At 33.9% G+C, this 13009-nt stretch overlaps 1 protein-coding gene across 12 annotated transcripts in view; it reads left to right on the top strand.

The window, feature by feature from the left end:
* ADGRL2 (adhesion G protein-coupled receptor L2) overlaps positions 1-13009 on the top strand; it is a 180103-nt gene that overhangs the window by 28081 nt on the left and 139013 nt on the right. For 10 of the 12 annotated variants that reach the window (XM_082833979.1, XM_082833975.1, XM_082833974.1 and 7 more), the window contains exon 2: positions 5533-5705. In XM_082833979.1, the coding sequence (XP_082690105.1) occupies positions 5633-5705 (73 nt within the window). In that variant the 5' untranslated portion in view covers positions 5533-5632. Of the gene's footprint in view, positions 1-1803; positions 5706-13009 lie in introns of those variants that run through there. The other 2 variants (XM_082833973.1, XM_082833972.1) reach the window with 1 other exon arrangement.

Below are 13009 nucleotides of genomic sequence, written 5' to 3'. Positions count from 1 at the left end.
TGAATAACTTAGCAACTAAGAAAGAATGTCCTTGTAATTAGCCTTGATTGGAATTCAAGCTTTGCTGCCTGCTACCTGAGTAACTTCCAGTAAAGGAGTTAACTTTTCTGAACCTCAGACTTCTGACCTTTATGATATTGACCTTTTAAAGATTACTGATATGTGTCTGATACAGTATTTCACACGCAGTAGGCACTCAGAAAATATTTTTGGCCTTGGTACCCATAATTTATATTCAACTCAAAAATACTGCACGAGAATTCTAGACCATTAGAAAGTTAAGAAGAAATCAAAAGTTTTAACTTTGGAGAGGAGTGCTATTTAAAAATAGCTTTCCCTTTCCCCCAAATGGGGAAAGAACTAAATTCTATATTGTAGGTGTATTGTAATTTAACAATAAATACAAAATATTTTAAACCAATGGATTTATGATTTTTTTTTGATATAAAAGTTGGGAACGCCATCAACTTCATGTTATATAAGGTAATATTTTGAACTGGGCATGTAGCTTCACTTTTTCCTTTTCTTTTGATACTTCATTTGCAGCTTTATGTTCAGTCATAAAATGTCCCCCATGTTGGTTTGAAAATGACAGCCATTTGTTTTTATTATTTCAACTGGAAGCATTTTAATGAAGAGAATGGCAGACTGCCCTGCATTGTGCCTCCAGAGTCCACAGCTACAAGCCTGTTTTGCATGCTCAGCATGACTCCTAGATATCATAGCAGATAGCAGATATAATTTACTGGGAGCATTCCTGAACTCTTCTCCTTTCTACTCCTCCTCTAAGTCCTCTCACAGGAGAATTTATACCTTCACAATGATGAAGAAGTTTCAATAAAGGGTAAGATCAAAAATGAATGTTAAGGGGACTTTAGTATAAATGGTGTAATTAAAGTACTCTATATTTGATACCAATATCTGCAGAAATGAAACAGAAAGAGGGTGGCGACTATTGGTTGGCCACGTGGTTTTAAAATCGCTATTAGCATTTCCAACCCCAGCCCTATCTTCGTGAAGGGAAAGAAAATAAAGTCCAACGCGAAAAGAACGTCAAATGTCTGGAGCTAAAAAAGGCTTTCTGATTAGTGATAACAAGGGTTTACTTAGGCAACTTACTGAAAGAAAAATCCCAAGGGTGTTGATGTTTTCTCCTATGTTAACAAGAAGGGGAAATTCTGCAATTTATTTTTTATTTTCTAAATCTTTGCAGTGGGGGCAGAGTGGGGTTAATATCATCCTGTTGCTGTTGTTATTGTTGTTTTGGTAAAACATAGAAAAGCAGCTTTCTTTAGTTAGTAAATTCTGTCCCATAGTGACTATAATTTTATAGCACAAATTAGATCAGAAAGACTGATTTTGTACAGCTGTCTTTAGCTCTCATTTAAAATTGACATACACTTAGTGCATAGAATTTTAGGCTTACACAAAGTGTGAATGTTTCATTTTATACAGCATTAGTGCATAGTAACAAGGATGGGTAACTTTGGTAGGTTTCCTGCTTAATATGTCTCTTTGCCTTTCCGGTTCTTATACTTATGGTTGTTTGGGTGTAATATCCGGTGTTCACAGTAGTTCAGTGTCCATGAGTAGAAATCAAAGATAAAGCTTTAGATATGAATTTTAGTGTCTTTGCACTTAGTAGAATATCAACTCAGTTAACCATTTTTAGAAAAAAATAAATTATCTTTTTCTCTCATTAATTTGAAGCATGCTGTATCCTACTTCTTTCATTGATGCTTTTCAACAAATGGGTTTTATTTTTTTTCTATTTTTGCTAGACAGATATCATATATAAGGTTAAATGTGATTTCTTAGTAATGTAACATAAATACACAAATATTAAAACTGATTAGTAATGGTTTCTTAATTTTGCTGACAGTTTAAGGCATGGGATGTTTAATGCAGCTAATAAATATAAGCAGGTTACTGTCTGAAAGGCTACAGCTAACTGTACATTGTAAGTAGTGTATAAAACATTGAGGACTGTTGGGATATAAACAATGCTGAGGCATGTTCCTGGAAGTCGTTGTTCAGCTTTGGAAGGTTTAGTATTAATGATGCATTAATTGACTTTTTACATGACAGAGTAATAGGATACTTACTCTAAAAAATATCTTGAGAGGTTTGGTAGACAATGGCAGGTGGTTATAGAAACAAAGTTAGGATGAAATAGTTTGAATCCCCTTATTTGAAGGATAAGAAAAGAAATAGTCACTTGTAGTTTGAGTAAAAATGTTCTGTTTCAGTTTTTATTAAGCAATGAACTGTTACTTAGCATTATGTGGGGTTTCATCTGTGCCTTTACCCTCCCAATTTTTCCCTGAAGTTCTTGGGAAGAGTTTTTCTAAAAATCTAAGGACAAACTGGTTTTTAATATGGGGAGTCACTTAATCTTTTCTGTTTGTTGAAAGAAAGTTTAATAGCCCTTTTCTGGTTTTGTTCCTTGTTTTTGTTCTTGTTTTGCGTTGTGAGACACTTATACTGAGCTTCATTTTGCAGGTAGTTATGTAGAGTCTGTTGGCTCCATCTATGCCAGTGAGTGTCTTGTGGCTCCAGTTTGATTTAGGAGCAATGTTTTCTTGGGATTAGTTTCACCATGTTTGATTATTTATTCATTCTATCCTTAGCTGATTATGGTCTGCTAAGTATTTCAGTTTTCATTAATTTCTTTAATGGAAGGTTGTTTTTAATTTGGATCACAGCAGTAAAATCTTTTGACTGTTTTCAAAATTGCATTTAAAGCTTGAACTTTAGAAAATAATTTTATTTGATGTGAAAGTGATTTGATGTAGATAGCAGAATGAGAAAAATAAATTTGATATTCTTTTACTCATTGCACAGACAGATGGATGGACTTAAGCTTTATTTGGGCGAAAGAAGCCATGATTTTATTACATTCCAGAATCTCTTTCTGTTTGTTAGAAACAGTCATTTATACTAAGTCTCATAGTTGACTAGAGCGTATAGTTAAAATCAGTTCATAAAATATTCTATCCTGGCCAGAGACCACAAAAGAGGTCTGGGTTGTGTGGTTTCCTCCTCCTTTTCCCTTCACTAACAGAGGTTTTCCTATCTTGGCAGCTGTCTCTTACAAGGCAGTCGTCAGTCCCTGATTTCTTCCTTCTCTGTCTTCCCACAAACAAGGACTCTTTCAAATAGCGGATGACCAAAGACAGACCGATCTTGGATCGCTTTAAGAAAGTGGAAATGTGTTCAAGGGTTGTGCATGTGGGCACGCAGCCTGTATGCATTAGTTCATTGAAATGAAAGTACCCATTACAACCAAAACCTGGGTAGTCAGGATTCTTTGCTTAAATCGGGAGCATTCCAAAGGCTGACTTAATTACTACAAGTAAAATTAATGCACCTCTTCCACACATTAAATTTATTCTAATTGCTTGAGCCAATCATTGACCAGTCTGTGGGTAGTAAGAAATTGTTCACCGATTAGCCCTTTTGATATGACAGGCCATGAAATTATCTGACTTCTCTCTGTGCTTTATATAAAATAGCTTGCAGTTTTAAGGCAGGTACTTTGCACAGCAGTTGTAAATGGAAGGTTTACTTTTGATTTTGTCTTTCGAATAGTCTTTGGGAGCTCAGAGTGAAAAATGAATAGAGAGCCAGCCAGTTTTTCAGGGTTGTGTGCCATGTGTCTCCTCTGTCAGATTAATTTTTGATGTATCATTCTTCTTTTTATATTTTTGGCATGCAGAGGAGGAAGCTTGCTTTTCCCTTTGTTTTTGTTTTATTTCTAAGAACATCTGAGGTGTTCTTAAAACTTGGTAATGCCAGTTCTGATTCCCTCATTATGATACGTAATTGTCTTCACAGGTTTCAGAGGGAGCTAAAAAAACTGGGCTGATTATGAATCATGGAGGTGTATATGGAAGCAGTTTTATCTCAGGAACTATAGGCATGATAAAATAAACTTCTTATGACAAAAATATCTTGCTAGTTCCTTTTGTGGTTTTATGGGTCTTCATATTTAAACACTAGATAATGACGTCAGATTAATTTTTTACCTTCTTTCTGTGTGTTGGTGAAGCAAGATAGTGACTTTGTAGCATAAGTGTTCCAAACCATTTAGCATCTGACCCCTTTCCATTGAAGTTACTTTGTAGGGAAGTGATAGCAGAATATAGTGACCTGCTAATAGAATCACATATGATGCATTAAGAATGTAGCAAATGCAGAGTAGCTCAGATAATGTGAAACAGAGAACTCAAAAGTTATCTAGGGAAATTTGGTTTTCTAAATTTTCTTTATGCTTTAGTGATAGCATCTAAATTATGTAAGAGTTCATTTGATTTGCGTTATAGACACAACCTCATGTAACTTTCAGTGCTCCACTTAAAAAAAACTCTTTATTTGCACCAGGTTAAGGAAAACTTTAAAGGAAGAATTTGTAATTTCTTTACCCTCAGAAGCTAGGTCAGGAGGCTGTATATATTTTGGAACTGCCTTCATAGTATGTGTGTATTGTAAGGCTGGTATTTACTCTTTGATTCCTCATGCTACCCCAGAAAGCAGTAAAACACTTCAGTAGAACCCAGCAAATAACCTGGTTTCACGTGATTCTGGGAACTTAGAAATGCTGATTAAATCACTTCTGAAGTTTTTGTATCCTCTGCATTTGAAGAACTGTGTCCTTAAGGGCTAGTCAGAATTAAACTTGGCTCTTGGTTTTTATATTCTTTGCCACTCCTCCCTTGGTTTTTTAAAAATAGTGATGCAACCTTGGAGATATAATCATCATGGTCTGCGGTTTTATTTTCGTCCAGTGGATGGACTAAACTACTCAAGGATATGGGTTTGATCTTACTAAGTTTTGCTGTAAGAAAAACTGAAACATGAAAATCTAAAAGTTTAAAATAAAATAGTTAAGAGCAATCATTTTATTAAACTGCTCCCTTTATGAATAACTAGTAACCAGATAAATAACAGTTTGCTATGTGGTGTTTGGAATGCCATTATGATATAAAGTACAACCATATATTAAAAATTGTACACCCTTGAATAGAAGAATAAACTGTTTCATTATATCTGTAATGTACTTTGCAAGGTAACAGGATAAAAGAGTAGATAATACTGCTGTTACCATCACTAGAAACAAAGTGTATGTATTTATGAAATTTTGTTGGAGGTATTGTGTACCAAAGCTAGTACTTTGATAAAATGACCAATACGTGACATTGAAAGGCAGATATATTATTCTAGAATAACTTTTTAATCTTTTCAAAGAAAAATTTATCTTTGGAAATTATATAACTATTATGTGAATTCATATGTTCTGATTACCTTTAATTTTGGGGGGTTTTGATTGTTTCCAGAATGCAAAGCTCAGATATCCAGTGTATAGGAGCAACTTCCTGTTGCATACAGAATCAAAATATATGCCCTTTTTTTATACTTAGGAGAAGGAGGGAGGAAAGGAGGGAAAGAGAGGAGTTGTTGTTATTATTATTTTTTCATCTTCTGTGACATTGCAGGACCATAGAGTAAATGATGGATTTGTTTGTTTTTCAGATATGAGGATCAATGATGCAGACTGCTGGGTTCGATGAAGCTGGACATTTATAACTAGATTCATTAAGGAATACAAAGAAAATATTTAAAGGGATCAATAATGGTGTCTTCTGGTTGCAGAATGCGAAGCCTGTGGTTTATCATTATAATCAGCTTCTTACCGAATACAGAAGGTAAGGTAACAGTTTAAATTTTATTTTTTAAGTTCAGGAGAACTTAAACTATGCAATCTTTTTTTTTTATGTAGAAGTGGCTCGAATGAGTATTTTTTATTATTTTAGAATTAAGTGTTAAAAAGATTTCCTGAATGTCATATTCTTTTTCTGGTGGTTGAATTATTTTCATTACACAGCTCTATATTATAGAAAGTGATATAAATCTGAATTTATATTTTACATACATTTGTAAATATAATCATTGTAAATAATCCTGAGAGAACTAAATGAAAGCTTTGCTTTGGTATATATGTTACATTTGTTGACTGAATTTATGCCAGTAAAATTGAAAATATTTTGTGGCAACTCTTTGATTTCATCTTTAGTTTTGTGTGCTACTTAAGTGTGGTCATTGTTCTAAAACTTCTAAATACATTCTTTTTATATTTTCTGGAAAAAGTTATTTTTTGTAGTGCTTCCTTTCTAATGTTATCTTTATTGAAGACAGACCTGATTTTTAAAGAAGTAAAGACACTTTAGAGGGTTAATGAAATAGTTGAAACCATAATTACTATATGGATTTTCTGGTATCCGTTATTTCTTTAGTCTTACATGTTATTTCCATGTGAAAATAACACCCTTCCAGGTGCTTTTTACAGAGCAGGTCAGAAGTTAATGTGGGGCTAAGATGTGTTAATTTTATAGCTAGTTGGTAGTGGCAGTCATTGTATTCAGCGTGAAATTATATTAAACTTGTAAAATCTGTGAAAGAATGCAAAATCTCGGAGAAATGCATGTAAAATATAATGGATTTTTTGGTCACAATTAAATATTCTTGAAGAAAATGTCTTGGAATTTTTAAATTGGCTATATATGTACTTTTAAATGATCCCATTTATACCTGTTAATAAAATCGGAGATGGAAAAAAAGGCATACTATCAACTAATAGACAGAAGCTTATTATTCTAATGTCTTTGTAATAAGCTTCAAAATGTTAACATTTTTCCGAAAGAATTCTGTTTGAATTGCTTGTTCCAAAATTATGTTTCATCACTTCTCCTTGCTGTCCCAGTCCCCTACTTTCAGTATATTGACATAACTTAATAATATAATTCAGATAAATAACAAGTTGAGAAAAATTTTAACATAAGAACTTCTGTATTCAGAAAGTAAATAATGCTCACTTGGATTTGTCACACATGAAAGTTACAAATGGGTTAATATTTTATTTTCAGAAGATATTGCTCTTTGCATCAGAATTGAAAGATACATCAAATCTGACATTAAAATGTAATGTCTGAATGAATAGTACTGTAATGATAAACAACGAGCAGAAACTGAGTTAATAATATGAATCTCTGGCTTGGATTGTTATGAAAATCTTGTGTATAGTCTATAATTTTGCATCTGTTTTTTTAGAGGGAAAAACTAACTGAATTCCTGCTGTTATGTTTGAATGTTTTTATACATTTAAAAAGGTGTAGATCAATGGCTCATTAGTCCACATAATAAAAAATTTTCCAATCAAGATAGAGACTACTTTGCTGGCATAATAGCTTAACTCAGCAGGGGGCTAGCAAACCAGAGACTTTTTCATGAGATACTGCAGTTTTATTTCTCGTGTCACCTATCAGGTCAGGATGCATATCTGTTAAGAGAAATTTCATTTTTGGTGCATCAGGCCAGGGGGTGTTGCTTTTAAAGCAGTTCCCTCCTACAGGTAAAAAGAACCTAGGACGAACCCACACTACTAACTGTGAGGGTATACAGAGTTACTGTGCACTTCACTGTTAGAACATTGATCCAGCGTCACGTGGTTTTGTCTTAGAAAAGTTTTACGCGACATGATAGTCCTTTATTGCCAGCAAGCAGATAATGCTTTGTGAACACCTGTAGAGAAAACAAATCAAAGTGGGGTATGAGAGCACAGGGAAGAAGATATAAATTTAATTATTCAGCCATTAAATTTCTTCAGGGCCCTTACATGATTGTTACTTTTTCAAATCTTATAGCTATGAGCACTTTTTTTATCAGCTCCTGGATGTTTGCCGGTAAGCTCAAATAAGGTTTTCTAGATGGTTTCCTCCCTCCTTCCTCATTTATTGAGTGACTAAATTGAGCCAGGTGCTTGGGGTTCAAAAATGCACAAGGCACAGGTCCTGCTCTTCAGGAGCTTGTGGTCTCGTGCAGGGGTCAAAACCTCAAACACCTACCTATTTGGCCAAGCAGGCAAAGTAACTTGAGTGCAGCAGGCCAGTGGAGGTCTGCAGCAAGCAGGAAAGTGCTTGCTGGAGGAACCGTGGTTGCCTTTCCAGTGTTTAGCCTGGTTTTGCCAGTCTTCTGACTTTTCAACAGAAACCAGTCGTTAGATTTTTAAGTAGTAGCAACTAAATAAGATTTTGTTTTTAAATAAAACAAGCCTGTGTATTGTATTCAGCCATGGACCGTGCCTTCCTTTTCAGAGCTTTCTTTTCTCCTGTTTACAGTAGTGTTTTACCTTAGTGTATGATTTTAAAGGCTTAACATAATTTTGGATTTGTTTTACATCTGTATGTATGAGAGGTAAATTTCCATATATGCAAGGAGGAATTATGTATTTGTTCTAAGTCCAGGCAAACATTATAAATATGTCATGTTTTGTGTGCATGTTAAAGAGCAAATCACTAAACATTTTTTTTTTAAGTTTTACCATGGTAAAAGCTAATTATATAAAGGTTTAATTGTTAGAATTAGCTTATCTTCTCCATTTCTGTCAATTAGTGTATAAGAATAAAGTCTTACCCGTTAAAATTTACTGGTTTTTGCAAAGTAGGAACAGTGTTTTATTTATTCTTAAAGTCTCTCCTGTGTGTTTTTGAAAATTATGTTTAGAATTTTCAAATAAAAAATGATTATAAAAGACCAAACTTCCACAATATTTTGTAAGTTTTTTTAGAATTTATTTTACTCTTAGAGGACTAATATCTAGCACTTTAAAAATCAGTTTTGTTGAGAAACTGGGGTGCTTTGATTCTTTTGGCCATTTTTTACAAGCCAAGTAACCCACTGTGGAAACATGTATCAGTAAGTAGGAAAGTAAATTGAATTTTTGTGTCCTAGAGAATTAAATTATGCTATATAATGGAGCCCTGGCCAGCATAAGTCAGATATATGAAGGCTTGCTCAAGTGACAAGTTACAAATAATAGCAGTTCTTCAGCGAAGTAGGTAATATGGATTTCAGGTTGAATTCTTTATGCAGTGAGTATATAATTAGATTTCATTAGTCGAAATTTTAGTTAATTAACTTGAATTACATTGTTGCTTATCCTTATTTCAAAGAAAATATTATGCCAGGTAAAAATGCCACATAGATACAGCTTTACATATTTATTTATATACATCAAGAAAATTTAAGAACATAGCTGTAGAAATAGTATCTTAGCAGTTTTTACTGTACTTTTAAATTCTCTAAGCACATTTTACAATGATTTTTGTGTTAATTATGTCTTAGTAAAAAATGATGTTTGGCTGTAAGGTCTTTTTGCTAGTTGAGTGGCAGGAAAATAGTAGATCTAGGGGTCACTTATGAATTTAAAAAACCTGTTTTGGCCTATAAATATTTTTTTCAGAATGGTCTATAATTTAGTGGAAGGAATAGTAACTTCATTCTCCAAGGTTAAACTTAAGAAAGATTAGAATAATTCAGACCTATATTTATTCTTTATATCTTTCATTCTTTTATTGATGCATACATGTAATAAAATGTACAGAATTTATATTTACACACACACACATACACAGAATGTCACCTTCACAAGGGCAGGGATCTTTTTTGTTGTTTATCAACATGCAAATGCCTGGAACAATGCCTGGCTTATGGTAAGCACTTATTCTGTATCCGTCACTGAATAGCATAAATCTTTGGAGAGGGTTGTGGTCTTAATAGTTGATAGAGGGACAATAAACAGTTGTAATAACAGGGTGATAAGTGCCATGATGGTGATACTCCAGAAGCATTGGGTGTGTATCAAGAAATGCTTCCATCCTGAAGTGATGATGGTTCTTGAGCTGAATCTCAGTATGAGCTGCACAAGCTAGGTAAAGGCAGTGGTGAGCATGGTGGTGGAGAAAAAACCAACCGAGAGAGAACAGCATGGATGTGAAATAAAGTATTGCAGTAGTTCTCAAACTTGAGCATAAGAATCACCTAGAAGGTCTGGGGTGGGACCCAAGCGTTTGCATTTCTGAAAAATTTCTGGGATGAGGCTCGTGTTGCTCAGCATCACACTTAAGAACCACTGTAATCTGGTGTACGCGTAGTTGAGGTGAGGTGTATGGTTGCATGGCTGTGGCTATAAAGTAATTTTTTAAAAAGTTTTTCCAGAAAAAATTATGATTTAATTCACTGTGATTCAGAAGTTGTAACCAGTTATCTATGGTTCTTTTCATATGGTTCTTTATCCGTCTGATCAGGCTCCTTGGGCATAATTTTAGGCTTCAAAAAGGGGATTTTTGTTTTTACTCTTTTTAGACATTGTACTAAGAAAGAAAAAAACTGGAAAATTGACTCCACATTGGAAAAAACAGAACGTATTTTCTGTGATGGGTAAATGTTGTTTTCCGCACTCCTAAACCACCCTTGCTTCAGTTTGTCTCTTCTCACTGTTATAACCTTGTTCTTTTTCTTGCTGGGATTAACTACGTGGCCATTGCCATCATAATGCTGAATTGACTTTACTGTAGGGACTTTACATTTCCCAGTCTAGCAAAATTGACTGCTTTTGTTCATTTCAGATTATTTGATTAGTTTAAAGCTAGGAGGTAAATTTTCAGCAAGGTACATGGGGATTTGGCCGTATGACTCCTATTAAACTTAATGGGGGTCACAACTCCCATTAAATTAATAGGAATTGTACGGTATATCCGTGTTTGCTGCAGGCAAATGTAACCTTATTTTTTAAATTTGCAAATTATGTAAATTAACATTGATATAAAACAAAGCATTTTTTAAAATGATTTATTTATATTTTTAGTGCAGATTAATGCGATTTTATTCCTTAAGAAAGTACCTAACTATATTGCTCTTAGGACACTAAATATTCTTTTGTGTTATATGAGTGCAATGTAGTTTGATTGCAGCAGCGTTCTTCTGCATAGGTTCTGATGTAATTCATTTTCAAAAATATAAATATTAATGCCACTTACATATTATATGACATTGCTTCTGATCTTGTAAAAACCAAATGCCTTACAGTACTACCAGGATTTAAGAGCAAGGTATATGAGTTCTGATTATGACTCAAAATTGAAAAAAAAATAAGATTAAACTTATTGGATACCCTGGCATCTTTAAAAAAGTTAATTTGGAGTATACTTTTGTCATTTTCGATACCAATATTCAGTGTTAAATTACGCCATATTTAGTATATATGGAGATTAATTCTAGTGCTTGCTTGTTGATTTTTTTCTTCTCCCCACTTTTCCTCCCCACTTCCCACCCTATTTCATCCTCTTTTGCTTCTTTTTCCAGTGTTTAGAAAGGTTGACTTATCCATAATCTCTGTTGATTCACTAATAGGTCTATTGCTGGTAGAAAAGTGTTATAAAATCAGTGTGTTACACACAGACCTTAATAACACTGTATTGCTTGGCTGCTTAATTTTTGCAAACCTCCATATTCTGACAGAAAAGACTGCATCAAATATTTATTTAATAAATCTGTTATGAAGTAATTTGCTAAAAGTAAAGAGGTCATAAACTTGTCCATACAGAAGTAAATTTTTGAAATACTGCTTTTACATTCATATTAGACATTTATCACCATTACTATTATATTTTGAAATAATCAATAGTGTATTAAAGGTGGCTTAATTAAAAGCACAGGAGACATGTAAAGCACCTTAATTTTTCTGAACGGTAATTGTGTTCATTACTCCTTACTAAGTAATTTCAATCGTGATGAATCTCTTGCCTCATTTCTGGAATTAATGTACCTTTTCACTTTTTTATATACTAGGTCGTGGTGTTAGAGAATAAGATAATACAAATGATTGAGCACATCTGAGTATTAATGTAGAACTGGTAGTTCTTAAATAACTTTTTTTTTTTTTTGTGGTACGCGGGCCTCTCACTGTTGTGGCTTCTCCCGTTGCGGAGCACAGGCTCCGGACGCACAGGCTCAGCGGCCATGGCTCACGGGCCCAGCCGTTACGCGGCATGTGGGATCTTCCCAGACCGGGGCACGAACCCGTGTCCCCTGCATCGGCAGGCAGACTCTCAACCACTGCGCCACCAGGGAAGCCCTCAAAGAACTATTTATCTGCCACATTACTAAGGGAGTCTTACTGAAACATATGCTTGGTACCCTATGGTAGTCTTTATTTTCTTTTCACCTCCTGCAAGACAGAGAACGACATATGACAGCCGTGCAGTCTACATGTATTAGACATCAATGTGGATTAGTGAATATCTCATGACATCTTTCAACCCTATTCTTTTACTCCTTTTGTCAAATTGACAGAAGTGATTCCAGGAGAATATCTAGCCTCGGCCCCGGGATCTTTTGGCTAAAATGTAAGGCTGAGGAGGGAATTCCATATAAGAGCTTCTGGAAGCAAAAACATTTATAATCCCTTCTTATGAGCATGGGACTCTCCTGAATTTGACTTTTATGTTTGCTATTATTCTTGCTTTGAGGGTTTATTTTTCCTAAAAGCTTTCCCCTCCTCCTGATTTTGAATGTAATATGTTCTTATGAGAAAAGATAAAACATAAGAAAATTAAGATAAGCATTTAAAATTTTTCATAATTCTAGACCTTGATATAACCACCATACATTTCCTTCTTTTTCCCCAACACACATGATAAAAACAAAATTACAATGTATAAAACAAAATTATGTTCTTCATTTCCATATACTTTTATATTCTGATTTTTCCCACTTTATTATCGTAACTTGTATTACCCTGCCATTATATATTTAGATAATAGATTTTAACAGCTGCATTGTAATTTATCATGTATATGTCAAAACTGATTTAATCCTCCCTCTCTACCTGTTGGCCATTTGAACCTAATTTCTTTCAAGTATAAAATAAATATCTATATGTCTTTTTCATCATATTTGGTTGTTTCTTGGGACTGGAATTCTAGAACTCTGATTATTATATCAGGCATGATATAATATATATCAGGTATACATCTTCCAAACTGGCTTTTTGGAAGGGTTATACCAATGTTCTCTTTGACGACTGTGTGAAAGTATCAATCTATATGCTTTACTAGCACTGATTTTAAATTTTTAAAAGAATTGACACTTAGATATGTGAAAAAGGATATCT

Source organism: Leucopleurus acutus (genome assembly GCF_964270905.1).
Source record: "Leucopleurus acutus genome assembly, chromosome: 2".
Taxonomy (NCBI): domain Eukaryota; kingdom Metazoa; phylum Chordata; class Mammalia; order Artiodactyla; family Delphinidae; genus Leucopleurus; species Leucopleurus acutus.
Note: the sequence above shows the minus strand (reverse complement) of the source record. Positions and strands in the feature narration are given on the sequence as shown.